The sequence below is a fragment of the Podarcis tiliguerta genome, assembly GCF_965153285.1.
Source record: "Podarcis tiliguerta genome assembly, chromosome: 4".
Lineage (NCBI taxonomy): Eukaryota > Metazoa > Chordata > Lepidosauria > Squamata > Lacertidae > Podarcis > Podarcis tiliguerta.
Genome location: NC_139537.1, coordinates 33,051,941 through 33,068,111, shown reverse-complemented (window position 1 = coordinate 33,068,111; position 16,171 = coordinate 33,051,941). Strand labels below are relative to the sequence as shown.

General features: G+C 40.2%; 1 protein-coding gene across 50 annotated transcripts in view; it reads left to right on the top strand.

Moving 5' to 3' along the window:
• The window catches only part of ABI3BP (ABI family member 3 binding protein), a 127,509-nt gene extending 111,357 nt beyond the window's left edge, over nucleotides 1-16,152 (top strand). For all 50 annotated transcript variants that reach the window (XM_083438237.1, XM_083438229.1, XM_083438219.1 and 47 more), the window contains 9 exons: nucleotides 971-1,090; nucleotides 2,732-2,800; nucleotides 3,749-3,961; nucleotides 4,791-4,899; nucleotides 9,892-9,971; nucleotides 10,637-10,666; nucleotides 11,980-12,141; nucleotides 12,913-13,035; nucleotides 14,421-16,152. In XM_083438237.1, coding sequence (XP_083294363.1) covers nucleotides 971-1,090; nucleotides 2,732-2,800; nucleotides 3,749-3,961; nucleotides 4,791-4,899; nucleotides 9,892-9,971; nucleotides 10,637-10,666; nucleotides 11,980-12,141; nucleotides 12,913-13,035; nucleotides 14,421-14,536 — 1,022 coding nt within the window. In that variant the 3' untranslated portion in view covers nucleotides 14,537-16,152. The remainder of the gene's footprint in view (nucleotides 1-970; nucleotides 1,091-2,731; nucleotides 2,801-3,748; nucleotides 3,962-4,790; nucleotides 4,900-9,891; nucleotides 9,972-10,636; nucleotides 10,667-11,979; nucleotides 12,142-12,912; nucleotides 13,036-14,420) is intronic.
• Nucleotides 16,153-16,171: the final 19 nt, after the last annotated feature.

The window sequence follows — 16,171 nt, the reverse complement described above, 5'->3', positions numbered from 1 at the left end:
AAGTTTAATTTAATTTTAGTTGCAGTAGGCTACGGAGATGAGGGCATTGTTTCAAAAGCTTCATGGAAAAGATGGGTCCTGAGGGGAAATTCAAAGAATGTTACAGAGGTGGCATCACACAGGTGTTCTGGAAGGCCATTCAAGGCAGGAGGGACAGCAGCTGAGAAAGGCTTTTGTCCATAGAGGAAGCCAAGCAAAAGACCATGGGCAGAGATACATTGGAATGGAAGAGAACAGACATAGCAGGAATGGTCAGGGAAGGAGTTTGTCTGGATTGAAGAGAAGAAAGGAAGCCAGTTAGGGATTTACAAAAGATATTTTAATTGTTTTCCTCAATCACCCAGAATGTGGATTGAGATGCACATTAAATATGAAAATTCCACTGAAAGCTATTAAGCATGGATAGACAGCATTTATGCCTGTGTTTATGTCAATTTATGCCTGTGGGCAAACCCAGACTATATACTTAAAGCCTATTCGATTCATAATTTAAGCACATGTCTTCCTTCCCAAAGTTCTGGAAACTGGAGCTTCACCCTCCCAAAGCTACCATTTCTAGCACCCTTAATAAACTACAGTTCCCAGGATTCTTTGGGGGTGAAATGTGCTTTGAATATACTTTAATACATGTCTGGATCTCTCTTTTTCTCTCTCTTAGCTGAGCCTGATCCAGTCTACCGTTGTTTATCCATTTATCCCTTTCAACACGTAGAGTATGGCACAAATGAACCAAGAAAAAAACCACAGAAAGTTGCATAGATATGCAATATAAACATGTAAATTTATATCTAAATCATTTTATCACTTGAAGGTGACATAAGAATTCGTATCTGCTTGTACATCTCTAGAATCAAGCAAGAAGATTACTTAAAAAGTTGAATTTCTTCAATGGGCTGTGAAATGCTTTATTTAGAATCAATGCTACATTAATTCTAAGTGGACATTCAGATTTGTTTCTGTTTTCCAATAGGAAATGTCTTGATGCCACGAGCCTCTTCATCTTCCACAGCAAAGCCTACAGGGCCAGCAGCTCATGGGAAAACAAGCTCACATAAAAAACCCCCTACAGCATCATCATCTCCAGATTATAGTAAGAATTTTAGGTGTACATTTGTAGGTTGTTGTTATTGTTGTTGTTGTTGTGGATTAAATTTGTTTACAACCTGTCATCTGTAGATCACAGGGTAATCACAACATAAAAATACAAGATATATAAAATCTTGTGTACAAAATACATAATAAAAAGAACAAAATAAAACAATGACCCCCTCCCCTAACCACAAACTCTTTTGAAAAGGTATAGGGTGTTAATCAGGCAAAGGCTGATGGTTGAAGAAGAATGTTTTTGCTTGGTGCCTAGAGGTGTATAATGAAAGTGCCAGCTGATCCTCCCTGGGGAGAGCATTCACAAACAGCCACTTCAGAAAATACCTGTTATTGTGTTGCCACCCTCCAGATCTTTTGTGGAGGAGGCACACATAGAAAGGCCCCACCTGGTGATCACAGGATCTGGGTAGGTTCATATGGTGGGAGGCAGTTTTCTCTGGCTATTTTATTATGTCAAATTAGCAGCGTAAATCATAGGTTAATATTCCAGCAGCACAAACAGCAGTTTTAGCAGTACGAGTAATGTCACTTCATTCCAAATATATATCAGACCCTCCAAGTGTCCCTGTTTTCCAGGGACATCCTTGTTTTATCTGACTCCCAAGCTGTCTGAAGGCAATCCTGTACAGGGAAGGTTATTTAATGTGTAATGTTTTATCATGTTTATATATATGTTGGAAGCTGCCCAGAGTTCCTGGGGCAACCCAGTCAGATGTGTGGGGTATAAATAATAAAGTTATCTTTATGGAATGGGACGTCCCTATTTTCATCGGAGAAATGTCAGAGAGTGTGATATTCGTATTGGAGTTATAGCTCACACATCTTGCACCAACCTATCAAATCCCACATAGTAATACTGCAGATAGCAAGAGTTACTACATGGTTGAAAGAGTGCAGAATAAGCAGGTGAGATGGAGGAAACCTCAGTACTGTAGACACAACAGTGTATGCTAGTTTATGCTTAGTTCTTTGGAAATATTACAGCTGTAAACTACAGTCTGGGCAGTGAAGGAGCACTTAGAAAAGTGTTGTCTGATGGGCTGTGATCTCCAAGGTTCATGGGATGACAAGAAACCTACAGTGGATATCTCCACTCCTGCATCATTAAAACAAAGCAAAGCAAAAAAGAAACCTTATATGTTCCGGGTGGCAACTATGCTTTTCCTCCATGGTGCCCCAGAGGTCAACTCAACTTCCAGGGCATTAAAGAACATGGCATGCTATGGAAAGGGGAATTGGCTCAGGTTTCCCTTCCACCTTTTTAAAAGTGTTGCTAAGTACAAGACCCATGTGCCTCCCTAAGGACTGGAGCATCAGCAAAACATAAAATAATCTTTTTTAGAAATTCAGAGAGGGTTTTGTATATTATGCATGAAGTGACTCCAACAGCAATAATGAGCTCAGCCATTTATTTTATGATTATCTTTGTTTTGGCAGTGCAAAGAGGCTTTTATTTTCCATCACAGCCAAATTCAGCTCACTCCTAATAGAAAGTGAACATGATTCCAAACATGCACTAAGGAGTGGATGGAAGGTTAAAATGAGAGATGAAATATGAGGTGCCATTTCAACTTTACAAAGGAGTGCTTTTATTAAAATTGTGTTGTGGTTTTCCTCTCCTTAGGTAATAGAACTTTGTTCAATTCACAGCCTACATCAGATACTGATGCTTCTGGCAAACGAAGGTTCACAGGTATGTCTAAAATAGCTGCAGTAATGTCAGATTGTGAAAATGATATTTAACCATATTAATTATTTTTGCTCATCATCCAAGTTCCCAGATTAAAAGCTCTTTTAATCATTCTCCCTCTCACGAACTTAATCCCTGCAGCTCTTGATGTTCAGTGTGCAGCTTTTTGATGATGACTTATTCAATTTGCATACCTCCCTTTATCAAAAGATCCCAGGGCAGTGTACAACATTAAAACACATTTGTTGTTGTTGTTCAGTCGTGTCCGACTCTTCGTGGCCCCATGGACAAGAGCACGCCAGGCACTCCTGTCTTCCACTGCCTCCCGCAGTTTGGTCAAACTCATGCTGGTAGCTTCGAGAACACTGTCCAACCATCTCGTCCTCTGTCGTCCCCTTCTCCTTGTGCCCTCCATCTTTCCCAACATCAGGGTCTTTTCCAGGGAGTCTTTTCTTCTCATGAGGTGGCCAAAGTATTGGAGCCTCAGCTTCAGGACCTGTCCTTCCAGTGAGCACTCAGGGCTGATTTCCTTAAGAATGGATACGTTTGATCTTCTTGCAGTCCATGGGACTCTCAAGAGTCTCCTCCAGCACCATAAAACACATTACAGAACATTAATGATAAAACATAATGAAAAGCCTAATAATAAAATAGTCATCAGAATAACAGTCCTCTCCAAAACACTTTCAAGGGTCTCAGGCTTCTACAAAACCTTTCATGCAGCTGATCATCACTTACATAACTATATTTTTTAAAAAAAACCCAAGAACCTTAAAAATCGATATCAGGAGAGATATCTGACATGCTAACTTACTTTCAGTTTTTTTTATGGAGAAGCATTCAGCTGTGGGCCCTACCACCTGAAAAAGTCCAGTTCTGGCAATTTTACCACCACATTTGCTACTTGGATTTTTTTTTTTAAGCACCTTAACACAGATGCTATTTTTCTAGGTGAAGGTGTGTTGTATATAAAGAAACCAGAAGATGTGCCATGCTCCATCACAGACACGCTCCAATACTTTCCAACAGAAGAGGGGGACAGCACAGAGGTACCTACTAGCCCTCCACGAAAGCCTCCTACCAACCTCACTGTGGTAACTGTTGAAGGCTGCCCAACCTTTGTCGTACTGGATTGGGAAAAACCACCAAATGAAACTGTTACAGGTTAGACTTTGGTTCTCTTAAAGTTTAGAGCCTGAACAATATTGCTAGTCTTTCTTTACTAGCCTGCACTTTCCCCCACAGCTATTCTTGCCTGGTTCTAAAAACTAGAGGTGTTATTTAGGCTCCTGAATGACATGTATATTATATTATTATTATTATTATTATTATTATTATTATTATTATTATACTATTTTTATTATTGCTCACCCCGACCTTTCAATCGGTGAGCCCAAGAAGCTCAGTGGTTTAGACCACAGCGCCATTCACTCCCTTTATTATTATCCTGCTCATCTGCCTGGTACACTAACTAATGCCCTTTAGATTGTGCTTTCCATCCCTTGCATACAATGTCAGGATTGTTCAGTTTGGGGGATAATTTGTATTCAGTTTTCAAATAAACAGAAACAACAAAGACTAATCAAGACACCATTAACATACAAAGGAGTTAAGGGGGGTGGAGTCTGGAGATCTGCTGCACTGTCCCTAAGATCTTAGTCTCAGATTATGGTTCTGACACCACTTGAATTCCAACCCTGCTTAGGTTCTCCTCCTTGTGCATAGGAAGTGTCAGCAGGAACTCTGGGATTTCTAGTTCTTGCTTGAGGGAACGTGTCACACCAGATAACGCACATCTCTCTTTCTCCCAAAGGTCAAGTCACCGAGTTTCCTACACAAGCTCTCATTTGATCTCCCTGTTCTGGGCTGGCACTTTGACATTCAGAATGTTGTTTGCTTTGTTCTATTACTGTTTCTGATTCACTCCAGGAGATTAAAGGAAACAAATGAAACTGACAGGATAACAGAACACAAATCTTCTTCATCGTTTCAGAATATAAAGTTGTATCGACTGAAAATGGAAGCCCTTCAGGAAAGGATAAGACTGTTATAACGACAAATCAAACTCATTCTACTGTAGAAAACCTGAAACCTAACACGAGGTAATACAATTAGAAAATACTACCGTGTGATATATGAAGGGGTTCTAATCACCCAGGAGTTGCTTCTTTTAAGGTGTGCTCTTCCCAAGTCCCACTCTTGACTTCTGCAGTAACTCCCCTTCCTGAATTCCCCTCTGAGAGTGAGAGGAGGGGAGAGAGAATGTGTTTTATAGTTGATGTCTAGCATTTCAACATTATGTTTTATAAGATGCAAACAGCCAGTTGTGCAAGCAAGCTGACAAGTGGGCGCGTTTGTATATATGATCTATGCATTAGAGAGGTGCTACTATAGTCACACCTAAGGATGGGGAGAAATTTGATTCAGTTCGTGCTTAAAAGCAAACCTAACTCATTCACACTTTCTGAAACAATACACAAACTGAAACACAGCCATCCTTCAAAATTTGCAATGCTCAAAATTTTGCCAAGGAATGTGTACAAAATGCATATATTTGAATAAAGTGTGCACAAAATAGTATACATAAATGAAAACAGCATTAAAAAGGCATTATAATATAGGGAAATTGCTTAAGCAAAATTGCACATAAAACTATGTATATTGAAATAAATTTGCACTAAAATGCTACTGAATTTTCACAACACCTTTTGAAAAAGAAGATTTGCAAACCGATGTGGAAATATGAAACAAGACTGGGAAAATGAGAATCTGAAGGAAACTGAAATTCACAGATTTGCTTATCCCTACTTGCCCCCTCATCTAAGGGCATCTCTAGCTGCAACTGAAGGTTATCTACATAGATGCATCTTCTTGTGTCAGGAAGATATCAGGAACAGCGTCCCAGGCCTTGTTTGTTCATTATGGACAAGAAATTATTGTCCTAAACATATCTGAGAATTTGCGCTACAGCTGGAATCGTGAACGCTGCAAATGAAGGCTAAATCCACTAGAAAGACTAAATGGAATAACTTGGATGGCTGTTGTGACGGGGCTAGTGGTTCCTTGTAAGCTTCCTGCCTATCTCTTTATTGCAGTCCTATGCACACTGAACAAAATTACCACAATGAGGTTTCCTTCCAAGTAAGCGAACACAGGATCGCCCTGCTAAAAACATAACTTTGTAGGAACTAGAAGGGCAGAGACATGACATCATGAACTCATTCTTCTGCCCCACAGTGTTACTTTAAGGGATATTCATACTGACCATTACCTGTTTAACACAGTTACAGTTTTTAAACTTGCTGACACTTTCTTGCCTTTTGATTTTGTTGGACAGCTGGATTGCTGGAAAATTCCATGTGCTTTTTGCAGACCCGATGCAGGTGTTCCATTCTCTCATAGTAACTCATGTCTGATAATCGGTCCTTTTCATTGGTTATTTTGATTTTGTTTTCCATAGGTGAGGAGTGTTTTGGCTTTTGAACCTGGCGAGCCATCAAAAATAATGTGTGCAGCATTTCAGAGTGGGGAAAAATAACATCTTTAGACTTGACAAAATGCAAGCAGCTAGGAAAATACAAAGCATCTTACCCCATAATTTGGTTCACTCAGCATTCTTCAAATTATTAAATGTTGTTGGAGCGAATAACATTTGGCTGAATCGTCAAGCAAAACAACATTTGTCTATTATGAATCTTCCTACTCAAATGTCTTGATCTTTCAACAGTTGCTTTCATGTGAGGAGTTTAAAGCAAATCACTCACAATAAATAAAAACTCCGCATAGAATAAGTTATGGTTGATCAACTTACAATAATAGTTGGACCACCATTGAATACTATGCACCCATAGCAAGCCGTGACTAGTTGTATACTTTGGCTACAATCCAACACAGACTTTAGCGTGTTTGGGTCTGTGTTGGAATGGAACCTATGCTGTTAAATCCAGCTTGAATAATGTTGGCTTAACTAGCATGCAGACTCTCCTCCGGATGAAATAGAAAAAAGTCCTTGTTGACATATTATGTTACCGTGGATTCACGGGCTTAGCAGCTATCCAGCTGGAGCCATTGGCTGAGATTTATCCATACTGCCTATGCTGTCCCATTATTTTTAGTAGAGTTGTCAAACATACACTTTCCTGTGTGAGGTGATTATGTACTGAGACGTGTGGCAGGTGGCACTGAATCAGCCACAAGCATCACTGAGCAAACAGTCCAGGTAAAGGAGGGGTCCATGCTTTTACCTACTAGCATCCCAAAGCAGCTGTAGAGGCAAGAGGGCTGGATCAACATTTTCATATTCTGAAATCCACAATTTCTTGCCCTTTCCACATTTGAGTTTACTCAGATTATGGGGCTCATGCTTAACTTTTGTTCTTGTTCTTGCAAAATTCTCCGGAGTATGTAGCTTTCAATTATCACTTTCTTTATGTTTTTGAAGTAAAGTCTCAGGTTGCCCATATGTTGATGTATATAGTTTTGAATATCTCTATATGCCATCTCCATTTCATACCTTAGCTAGAATTGGGTCTCTAAAGAAATTAATGTGTGCCTTCTTGAGATATGAAAAATATTTCAAGGTTGTTTAATACAAGAGGACACCTGCCCTCTTCCAATCCAATTAAATTATCCATCTCTGCTACCCTTGTCTGGTAAGTGGCCAGTTCTGTGTGCCTAGAGATTAAGGGAACATCAATGGAATTGGTTTCGCTGAATGCCTACTCAGCTGAACAGCTTTGACACTGAACCGGAAAACAGGTTTCTTGCTTTGGGCCATAGATTAAAAGCTTTATGCTTTAACAATTCACAATTTGTCTATATAATCTGAGCACGAACAATAATAACACTATCTTGTCATTTCCCCAGGTTTGCAACAATCTGTGCTTGTTTTCTTAAGTCCAGCCAACACCTATGGGTTTTAGGGAAATGTTATCTTTACACAGGCCACACATACTTTTCTTGTTTCCCTGAATCTTTTTTTGTTTTAAGGGCACTCAAATGCACTCAACACTTCATTAAATGTCAAGAAACTTTGCAGCATCATTTTGTCCCTAGTGGCACAATGGGTCAGGGTGTCTGGCTGTTAACCTGAAGGTTGGTGGTTCAAGCCCACCCAGGGACAGCCATGGGCAAGATTCCTGCATTTCAGAGGGTTGGACTAAATGATCATCAGTGCCTATTCCAACTCTATAATTCTATGATTCTACATATTTTTTCAAAACACAATACTGTGAGCAGAAACAATGGAAAGAAGGGATAAAGTTCAAACTTCTTCTAGATCTAAATACTAGTAGGTAAAATAGTGTACATGCTCAGCAAAGTGGTTAGAAAGATTTTCTAGTAACTTTCTGAATATGCCAATAAATCTTAATAAAGAGATTTCATGATAGATGTACCTTTTCTGCTTGAGATTTTAAGCCAGCAGCTCAACTGAAAACTGCATATTGAGAGGGTTTTTAATTCCCCTTTCCTTTCTATGCACATACATTTCTGCACTGTTGCAAGATCTGGAAAATAGTGCCATTCCTTCTGCTTGCCAAGATTCCATATGGGATAGCAATTTCCTATGGAAAAAGTCTTTACTGCAATACAAATAATGTTCACTTAATCTGTGCAAGAACATTTTTCTTATATGTGATGTGGTGGACTTCTTTGGTCCATAACCTGTTCCAACAGTTGAAGGCAAATAACTATTTGGCATACACTGTTCAGGGGTTCCGTGGCCTTGTCATCTAGCTTGCACTTGAGTGCTGATTGCATATCTGTCTTAGGACTTCAGACAATGTACAACTACAGTGCTTGTCTCAGGAACTGCATAAAGGTAAAGGGATTCCTGACCGTTGGGTCCAGTTGCGGACGACTCTGGGGTTGCAGCACTCATTTCGCTTTACTGGCCGAGGGAGCCAGCGTACAGCTTCCAGGTCATGTGGCGAGCATGACTAAGCTGCTTCTGGCGAACCAGAACAGCGCACGAAAATGCTGTTTACCTTCCCTCCGGAGTGGTACCTGTTTATCTACTTGCACTTTGATGTGCTTTCGAACTGCTAGGTTGGCAGGAGCAGGGACCGAGCAACGGGAGCTCACCCCATCGTGGGGATTCGAACCGCCGACCTTCTGATCGGCAAGCCCTAGGCTCTGTGGTTTAACCCACAGCGCCACCCGCGTCCCCAAGGAGCTGCATAGACCACACAAAAGAAATGAAGCCAAAAGCTGTTTCTTGGCTTTAAAACACTAGATAGTAAACATGTAGAGGACACAGTGCACTGTATTGTGGCTGTTTTATGCATCTTTGACATGTTGATTTGGGACCTGGACACTTCCACCTTTTACACAGTCATTGTCCCTGATGCCTGTGTTTCCACAGCTTTCTAGTGGTGAAAAAAATCTGTAATTACATTACAAAATAGAAGTAGGCGCATGATAACTACTATAACACCTGAAGTGGCCCTGAGGCCTGTCAAAGAACCACTTGAACAAGCTTTGAGGGTGAGTTCATTGTGCAAGGAATTCCCCTCAAGAGGAGAGAGAGGACCATATTCACTAACCCATATGTCTTAAATGTTTTCATGAAAACTTACACATTCAGAGAGGCTTCATACAAAATGAGTTTCTAACACACAAGTCACTAGGATACAGAAATGTGCTTTCATCCTGTTTCCAAATAATCACAAGTAACAAATGCATGTGTGTGTTTTGTGTTGTTTGTGTATGCATATACAGCAGGATTGCATTGCAGGGGGTTGGACTAGATGACTCTTGGGGTCCCTTCCAACTCTACAATCCTATGATTCTGGATTGCCTTACTGGTTGTGGGTCCCAGTAGCATGTATATGTGGCAAAATATGCATGTATGCATTTGGTCCATGTGATTATATATGTGCAGCATTCGTGCAATTTTCAATGTAGAAATTATAGCTATGTAGCAAAATAATAGTATTTACTTAGCACATTTCTTAAGTGGTCAAAACATTTCATGTATTCTCAGGAATACTTACAACAGTCCTTTTAGATAAACCAATGCAATTACTTTACCATGCAATGATTGATGTTTGCAATAAAGAACTGGGTGTATCCCCCTCCCTTTTTCTTCCTAGTTATGAATTTGTTGTGATACCTAGCAACCCCCTTGGTGAAGGACCGAGCTCCGAATCAAAGCCATTTAAAACTGAATCAGGTAAGAGTTTCAATAAGTGTACCAATTAGCTACAAGCCTCTCTAGCTCTTTACGCGTTTTAACATCTACCTGCTGTAAGAAAAATCAGCAGATAAAGTGAAAGCTATATGGGAATTGTGCATTTATGCAAACTTCCTCAAGAATGACATTTTAATCTAGTACCTGGAAAAGTTGTTAATTTTTATTTTATTTTTAAATACAACTCCCTGCCTGGTTTTAAATGCCATTAATTAATTACTCCCAAAATTGCTATAACCTCATTTAAGGCCTTGTTGTTATTTACACTGTAAAGACACAAAATACATAAGAAAGTAACAAAAAATATAACCCCCTGACACATTTAAAAGGTCCTAAAATAGATCAAAGCATTAGCTAGACAGCACTTTTAAAAGCACAGTCTTAGGTACTTCAAAGCACAGTCTTAGGTACTTCAAAGTACAGTCTTAGGTACTTCAAAGCACAGTCTTAGGTATTTCAAAGTAGTCATGAGCAGCTTATTAGTTTAACGTAAGCTCACAAGTGTTCTGTCTTGATTTCAAACCACATTGCAGTTGTACAGATTACAATTCATGTCAACTGAAGAAGTAAACCTTTTTCCCCAGCATACATCTGAAATACTAGAAGTTATTTTGCAGTCTGACCCAGCACTTGTTTTTTCTCCTTAGCGGACCCAAGAGTGACGGAGCCAATTTCAAGTAAGTCCTTTATACATTATAGTATACTCTGGTGAGAGCATTTTTCTGAGGTGAGATAATGTACTGCTGTATGACAGAGTGGATTTGGAAGAGAAAGGCATTTTGCATATGATTTCACAGGGTTTTTTGGGGGGGAGTGTTTTTTTGACCTACACTGTTTGCAAAGAGTTCCTGCCAGTCTAAATGTTTACCTGAGGCCTGCCCAATCAATTGGAGGTGGCGCTCCATTGGCTCAGAACCAAGGGGCAGAAATGAGCCAGGCACAGCTCATATTTTCTCGGGCCTGTCATTAAATTAAAAGACAGCTCTCTGAAATGAATAGGCTGTTTCTCACTTAATAAGTGATTTAACAGAGCATGCAGCGGTGTCCAGCCACTGCTATAGAAAATCTGCCATCAGCTTCTGCAGCTCTCTGAAAAATGTTGGCTGCCATCAGCTTTATAGTGGAGGACTGTAAGCTCCGTATAAGGTCTTTAACTAGCAGGAAAGGATCTGATACGGTCAAGGGGGGTGGTAAGTTTCTTAATTCATTTAGGAGACTCATGTTTAATATGGCGTAAAAGGTAGTCTTCATTTCTGTGGTTCATCCCCCGCAATAATGTGTTTCTCAGCATTTATTTTAGTTACAAAATCCATTCTTACCCCACTTTTCAGCCCCCAAAGGGGCCTCCAATGCAGCTTAGATCATCAATTGAAACAATAATATAATCAAAGCAATAAGACTATAGCAACAGCAGAAACACGAACTAGAAAAGCTCAGAACAAACAGTAATTTAAATGCAGTAGGGAAGTTATCAGACATTGGTATAAGGAAGGGACCTGCCTGGCTTCCTTAGGTACCAAGTTCTGCAATCTCAGTGCTGCTTTGCAAAAGACCCTTTCATACATCCCTTATTTCTCTTGCTAAAATGTATTAAATCTTTTTATTGGTTGAAACCTAAAGTTCAAAGAAATGTACAAATCAGTGTCCCATCAATTCAGCTGAGCAAATTAGAACTGTTATTCCAGTCTAACTGGTTACTACACTTTTGTGCCTGAGTTCTGATCAGAAATTGGTGTAAATATGAGACCTTTTCATAACCTTTTATTTCCTACTTATACCTACTTTCCTTTTTATCTGCTAGTTCTGCTGGTTTATCTTCCAACTCTTGTTTATTATACTGTTTTGTGTTATTATTGTGAGCTGCCTTGAGGCCATTTTATAGTGGAAGACAGGGTAAAAACTTTTAAAAAAATGTTGCTATATGTCTCTTTCACCTGATTCCAATGTCTACGCACATATTTTTGCACATAGATTATTTGTTCCCTTACAGTGGGAAAAGATGCCATCTGGACTCAAATCAAATTCAATTCTGATTCCTATTCTGAATGCAAGGGGAAACAGTTCGTCAAGAGGACTTGGTACAAGAAGTTTGTTGGTGTACAGTTGTGCAACTCCCTCCGCTACAAAATTTACCTCAGCGATTCACTTACAGGTATGAAATCGAGGGCAGAAGTATGGGATGGTTGGTTCTGTGAGCTGACCATGGGCATCATGCCATCAGAGCACTTTGTCAATGCTGCCGTCTGGAGAAAAAGCTTCCCTTAACTGCTTTGTGTGGTATTTGCTGTGCTCCATCTGGGCAGTGACCAACTATGGCTGTCAATGCTAGCAATGACTCATCTCTGTGCTATCAAAAATCCAGAAGCCCAGCACCAGCTGCATCAGTGTGTTGTTTTTAGGATTGAATGTGATGTACAGCATCGTAGGCTAGATCATCCCCACTTGCTTCATTCAGTGCTTCACTGATGGTAAAGTGGAACAAAGATTCCTGCCTTCAACTTTAAAGGGCATGGAATCTGTAGTCGCCTGAAAAGGCTGCTGCCAGTTTAGCAGAGATTGTCACTGACTGGGTACATTCTTGAGATAGCAAAATGGTCCAGGTAGTGGGCCATATACCCATGGAAGCAGGCTTCCACAGATGTACGACCAGCTAAATGAGGACCAGCACACACAGATGTGCATGTGCAAAGCTATGTAAAGTAAGTTGCAATTGGGTCGGTTAGCTTTTTGGGGGTGGGGAGCAACAAACTGGATTTGGCCAAACATATTTTTAGGGCTGTAGGCATGGTCTACGGGTCAGGGACTGGTCAATTTTATGCACCTCTTGTCAAATTCATTAGGACGGTCATAAACACTCCTCTAATCTTTATTTAATGGCATTTGAATTTCACTCATTTTTTAAAGGCGATCTTCATGTTTTCAGGTAAATTTTACGACATAGGAGATCAGAGGGGCCATGGAGAAGATCACTGTCAATTTGTGGACTCATATTTAGATGGAAAAACAGGGCCACAGGTTCAGTCGGATCAACTACCTACCAAAGATGGTATGTTCTAAAGGGTTTGTGTCTTGACTTTTTGGACACTTTGACATGGATCCACAGCCAAGCCTGGCTTCCTAAAAGCTTGTTTAGGACACACATTTACAAACTAAAATTTGCTCATGCTTGTCATTGTCTTGCCCTATGGGCTAGATAACTTCAGGCCCAGAGACTGAATGCCTCCATGCCTCTCTGTTCAGCTCTTCAGATTCTCCTCAGGCCACACTTCCAAGTGGCCGTGCTCTATGCCCTACTTGAATGCTTTTGGCTGGCTGGAATGCGTCATTCAACTGTGATAATGGTTGCCCAGATGGAGAAAAGGGATGTATCAATCTCAGACATTTCCATGGCTAAAACACAACTACTGCACTAAGAGTCACTCTGCCCACTTTTGTCTGTAGCTGTAGCCTCTGGCCCTAATCGCCACGAACATGTGGTTTCCCCCCAAAGGTATAAGGGAATGTGTTCCATGGGTGGAAAAAGTCCCCTACCGTTGCTTTACACTTTTAAATGTGCACTTTAAAAATCTTAGGTGTGTTGTTGTTGTTGTTGTTGTTTAGTCGTGTCCGACTATTCGTGACCCCATGGACCAGAGCATGCCAGGCACGCCGGTCTTCCACTGCCTCCTGCAGTTTAGTCAAACTCATGCTGGGAGCTTCGAGAACACTGTCCAACCATCTCGTCCTCTGTCGTCCCCTTCTCCTTGTGCCCTCCATCTTTCCCAACATCAGGGTCTTTTCCAGAGTCTTCTCTTCTCATGAGGTGGCTAAAGTATTGGAGCCTCAGCTTCAGGATCTGTCCTTCCAGTGAGCACTCAGGGCTGATTTCCTTAAGAATGGAGAGGTTTGATCTTCTTGCAGTCCATGGGACTCTCAAGAGTCTCCTCCAGCACCATAATTCAAAAGCATCAGTTCTTCAGTGATCAGCCTTCTTTATGGTCCAGCTCTAACTTCCATACATCACTACTGGGAAAACCATAGCTTTAACTATACAGACCTTTGTTGGCAAGGTGATGTCTCTGCTTTTTAAGATGCTGTCTAGGTTTGTCATTGCCTTTCTCCCAAGAAGCAGGCGTCTTTTCATTTCGTGGCTGCTGTCACCATCTGCCATGATCATGGAGCCCAAGAAAGTAAAATCTCTCACTGCCTCTATTTCTTCCCCTTCTATTTGCCAGGAGGTGATGGGACCAGTGGCCATGATCTTCATTTTTTTGATGTTGAGCTTCAGACCATATCAAAAAAACTAAGATCATGGCCCCTGGTCCTATCATCTCCTGGCAAGTATAAGGGGAAGAAAGGGAGGCCGTGAGAGATTTTACACCTAGTGTACACCTAGGCAAATGTTAATACCAGAACCAGCAACTTCTACTTTCTCTCATTTTGTTTTACCAGGCTTTTTTAGAGCGGTGCGACAGGAGCCTGTCAAGTTTGGGAAAATAGGCGCGGAGACGCATACTAACTACGTCCACTGGTATGAGTGTGGAGCAACAATACCTGGAAAATGGTAGAGCAAGAGATAAGACAAATGGCAGAGCAAAGGATGATACCAAATGGCTGCAATCCAGCTATGGCTAACCCAGGCAAGCTGAGAGATGGAAATGTGTTGTGGTGTAGTATTGTTCATTCTGAAATCTAACAATACTGTGTTAACTGTTTGATAGCATTGGCTGCTTAATTATAGTTGTCCAGATTTATGGATCTGTTGTAGGAACTTAGAACATGTCATAAAATACTTGGGAAGCTGGCTCCCTCTTAAGTCTCTTCTGGTGCCTTCTACATATTTTGAAAGATGTAGTTTATTATTTATCATTGTTTGAGGCACCTTTTATGGAAAAGTATGTATTCTGAATTTTATTGATGCATACTGCCGAAGTACGTGTTCTGATTTATTTTTCAACTCATTTAAGTTATTCTGTCAGGTTAGCTTTTCTGCTACTTTATATGCCCAGGCTGCGAATATACAGTTCTCTATTTGGAAAGCTAATGATGTTCTCTGTACAGCTCTGTACTCAGATAGCCTGTGTTTTTAAACATGGCAGCCTTATGCCAGAGAACCATTTGACTGAGCCCATGTCAATAATCGTTCTGCCATTTGAAAGTGTGGCAAAATGCTCACCACTTGGCCTGAGGTAGATTGGATGCCTGCATCATTTTGTGGAGAACTCACCTAAGGGTAGGTTTTATTCTCTATTGGTGTTAATTTTGTATGTCCAACAGGACTTTGATTTGGCAAAAGCAGGTTACAGCTGGCTTGTAAGGTCTGCTCCTCAAGACGCTTGTCTTGCATAGATGGAGCTAACTATTGAAGGGACTGTATACACATGCTTCTATGGTGCTTTTGGAGTAACTGGAAGCTATGTCTCTGCAGATTTTTGCCTGTCTGTAGTGGATTGATTTCAGCTCTGCTTGAAAAGTAGAATGCAGCCGCCTAAAGGTGAAATCTGTTGCTACAGCAAACAACAGGGAGATGATCTGTACAAACCTTAACCTTTTGATCACTATCATTATAATGGAGCAAAACAGGATGTTGCATCTCAAAATATTGTGTGCTCTAATACTTACCAAGGACATGTATTTTAAGCACAGTGTTTGCCTTTACAGTACAAAGCAGAGAATCATTCACTGCTTCCAGGGAAACCTGCCTTCCCAACATGTATGCGATATTCATAATTTATAAAGTGCTCCCAAAAAATCAAGACATAAAATCAAGAATCAGCAGGTTTAAATGTACCCTTAACAAGCTAGTATGATTATTAGGTTTTAACTGTGTTGAGTAAAGATGAATGCAGACTTCAGTCAAATACCATGTAGAATATATTACGGCTGAAGCATACAAAAATCTTTATATACAGTTGAAACAGTAATGTGACCTGCTTTGTAGAATGGAAAAATGAAAGCTGTTTTTTAAAAATGGCTCTGTGCTTCCCCTCTACACAAAGTGATATATTTGTATTGCTTAAACATTTAAACATTATATATATAAAGAGATGTAGGTTTTTAAAGGTGTTTATTCAGCGTATTAAAAAAGAACACAAGGAATATTGGATTGGTTGTTTATAATAAAAAAAACTTTTAAGTACATTGCCGGTACACTGTACTCTTAATAAAGTATTTTAAATCATAAGTAGTATTTGATCCATTGG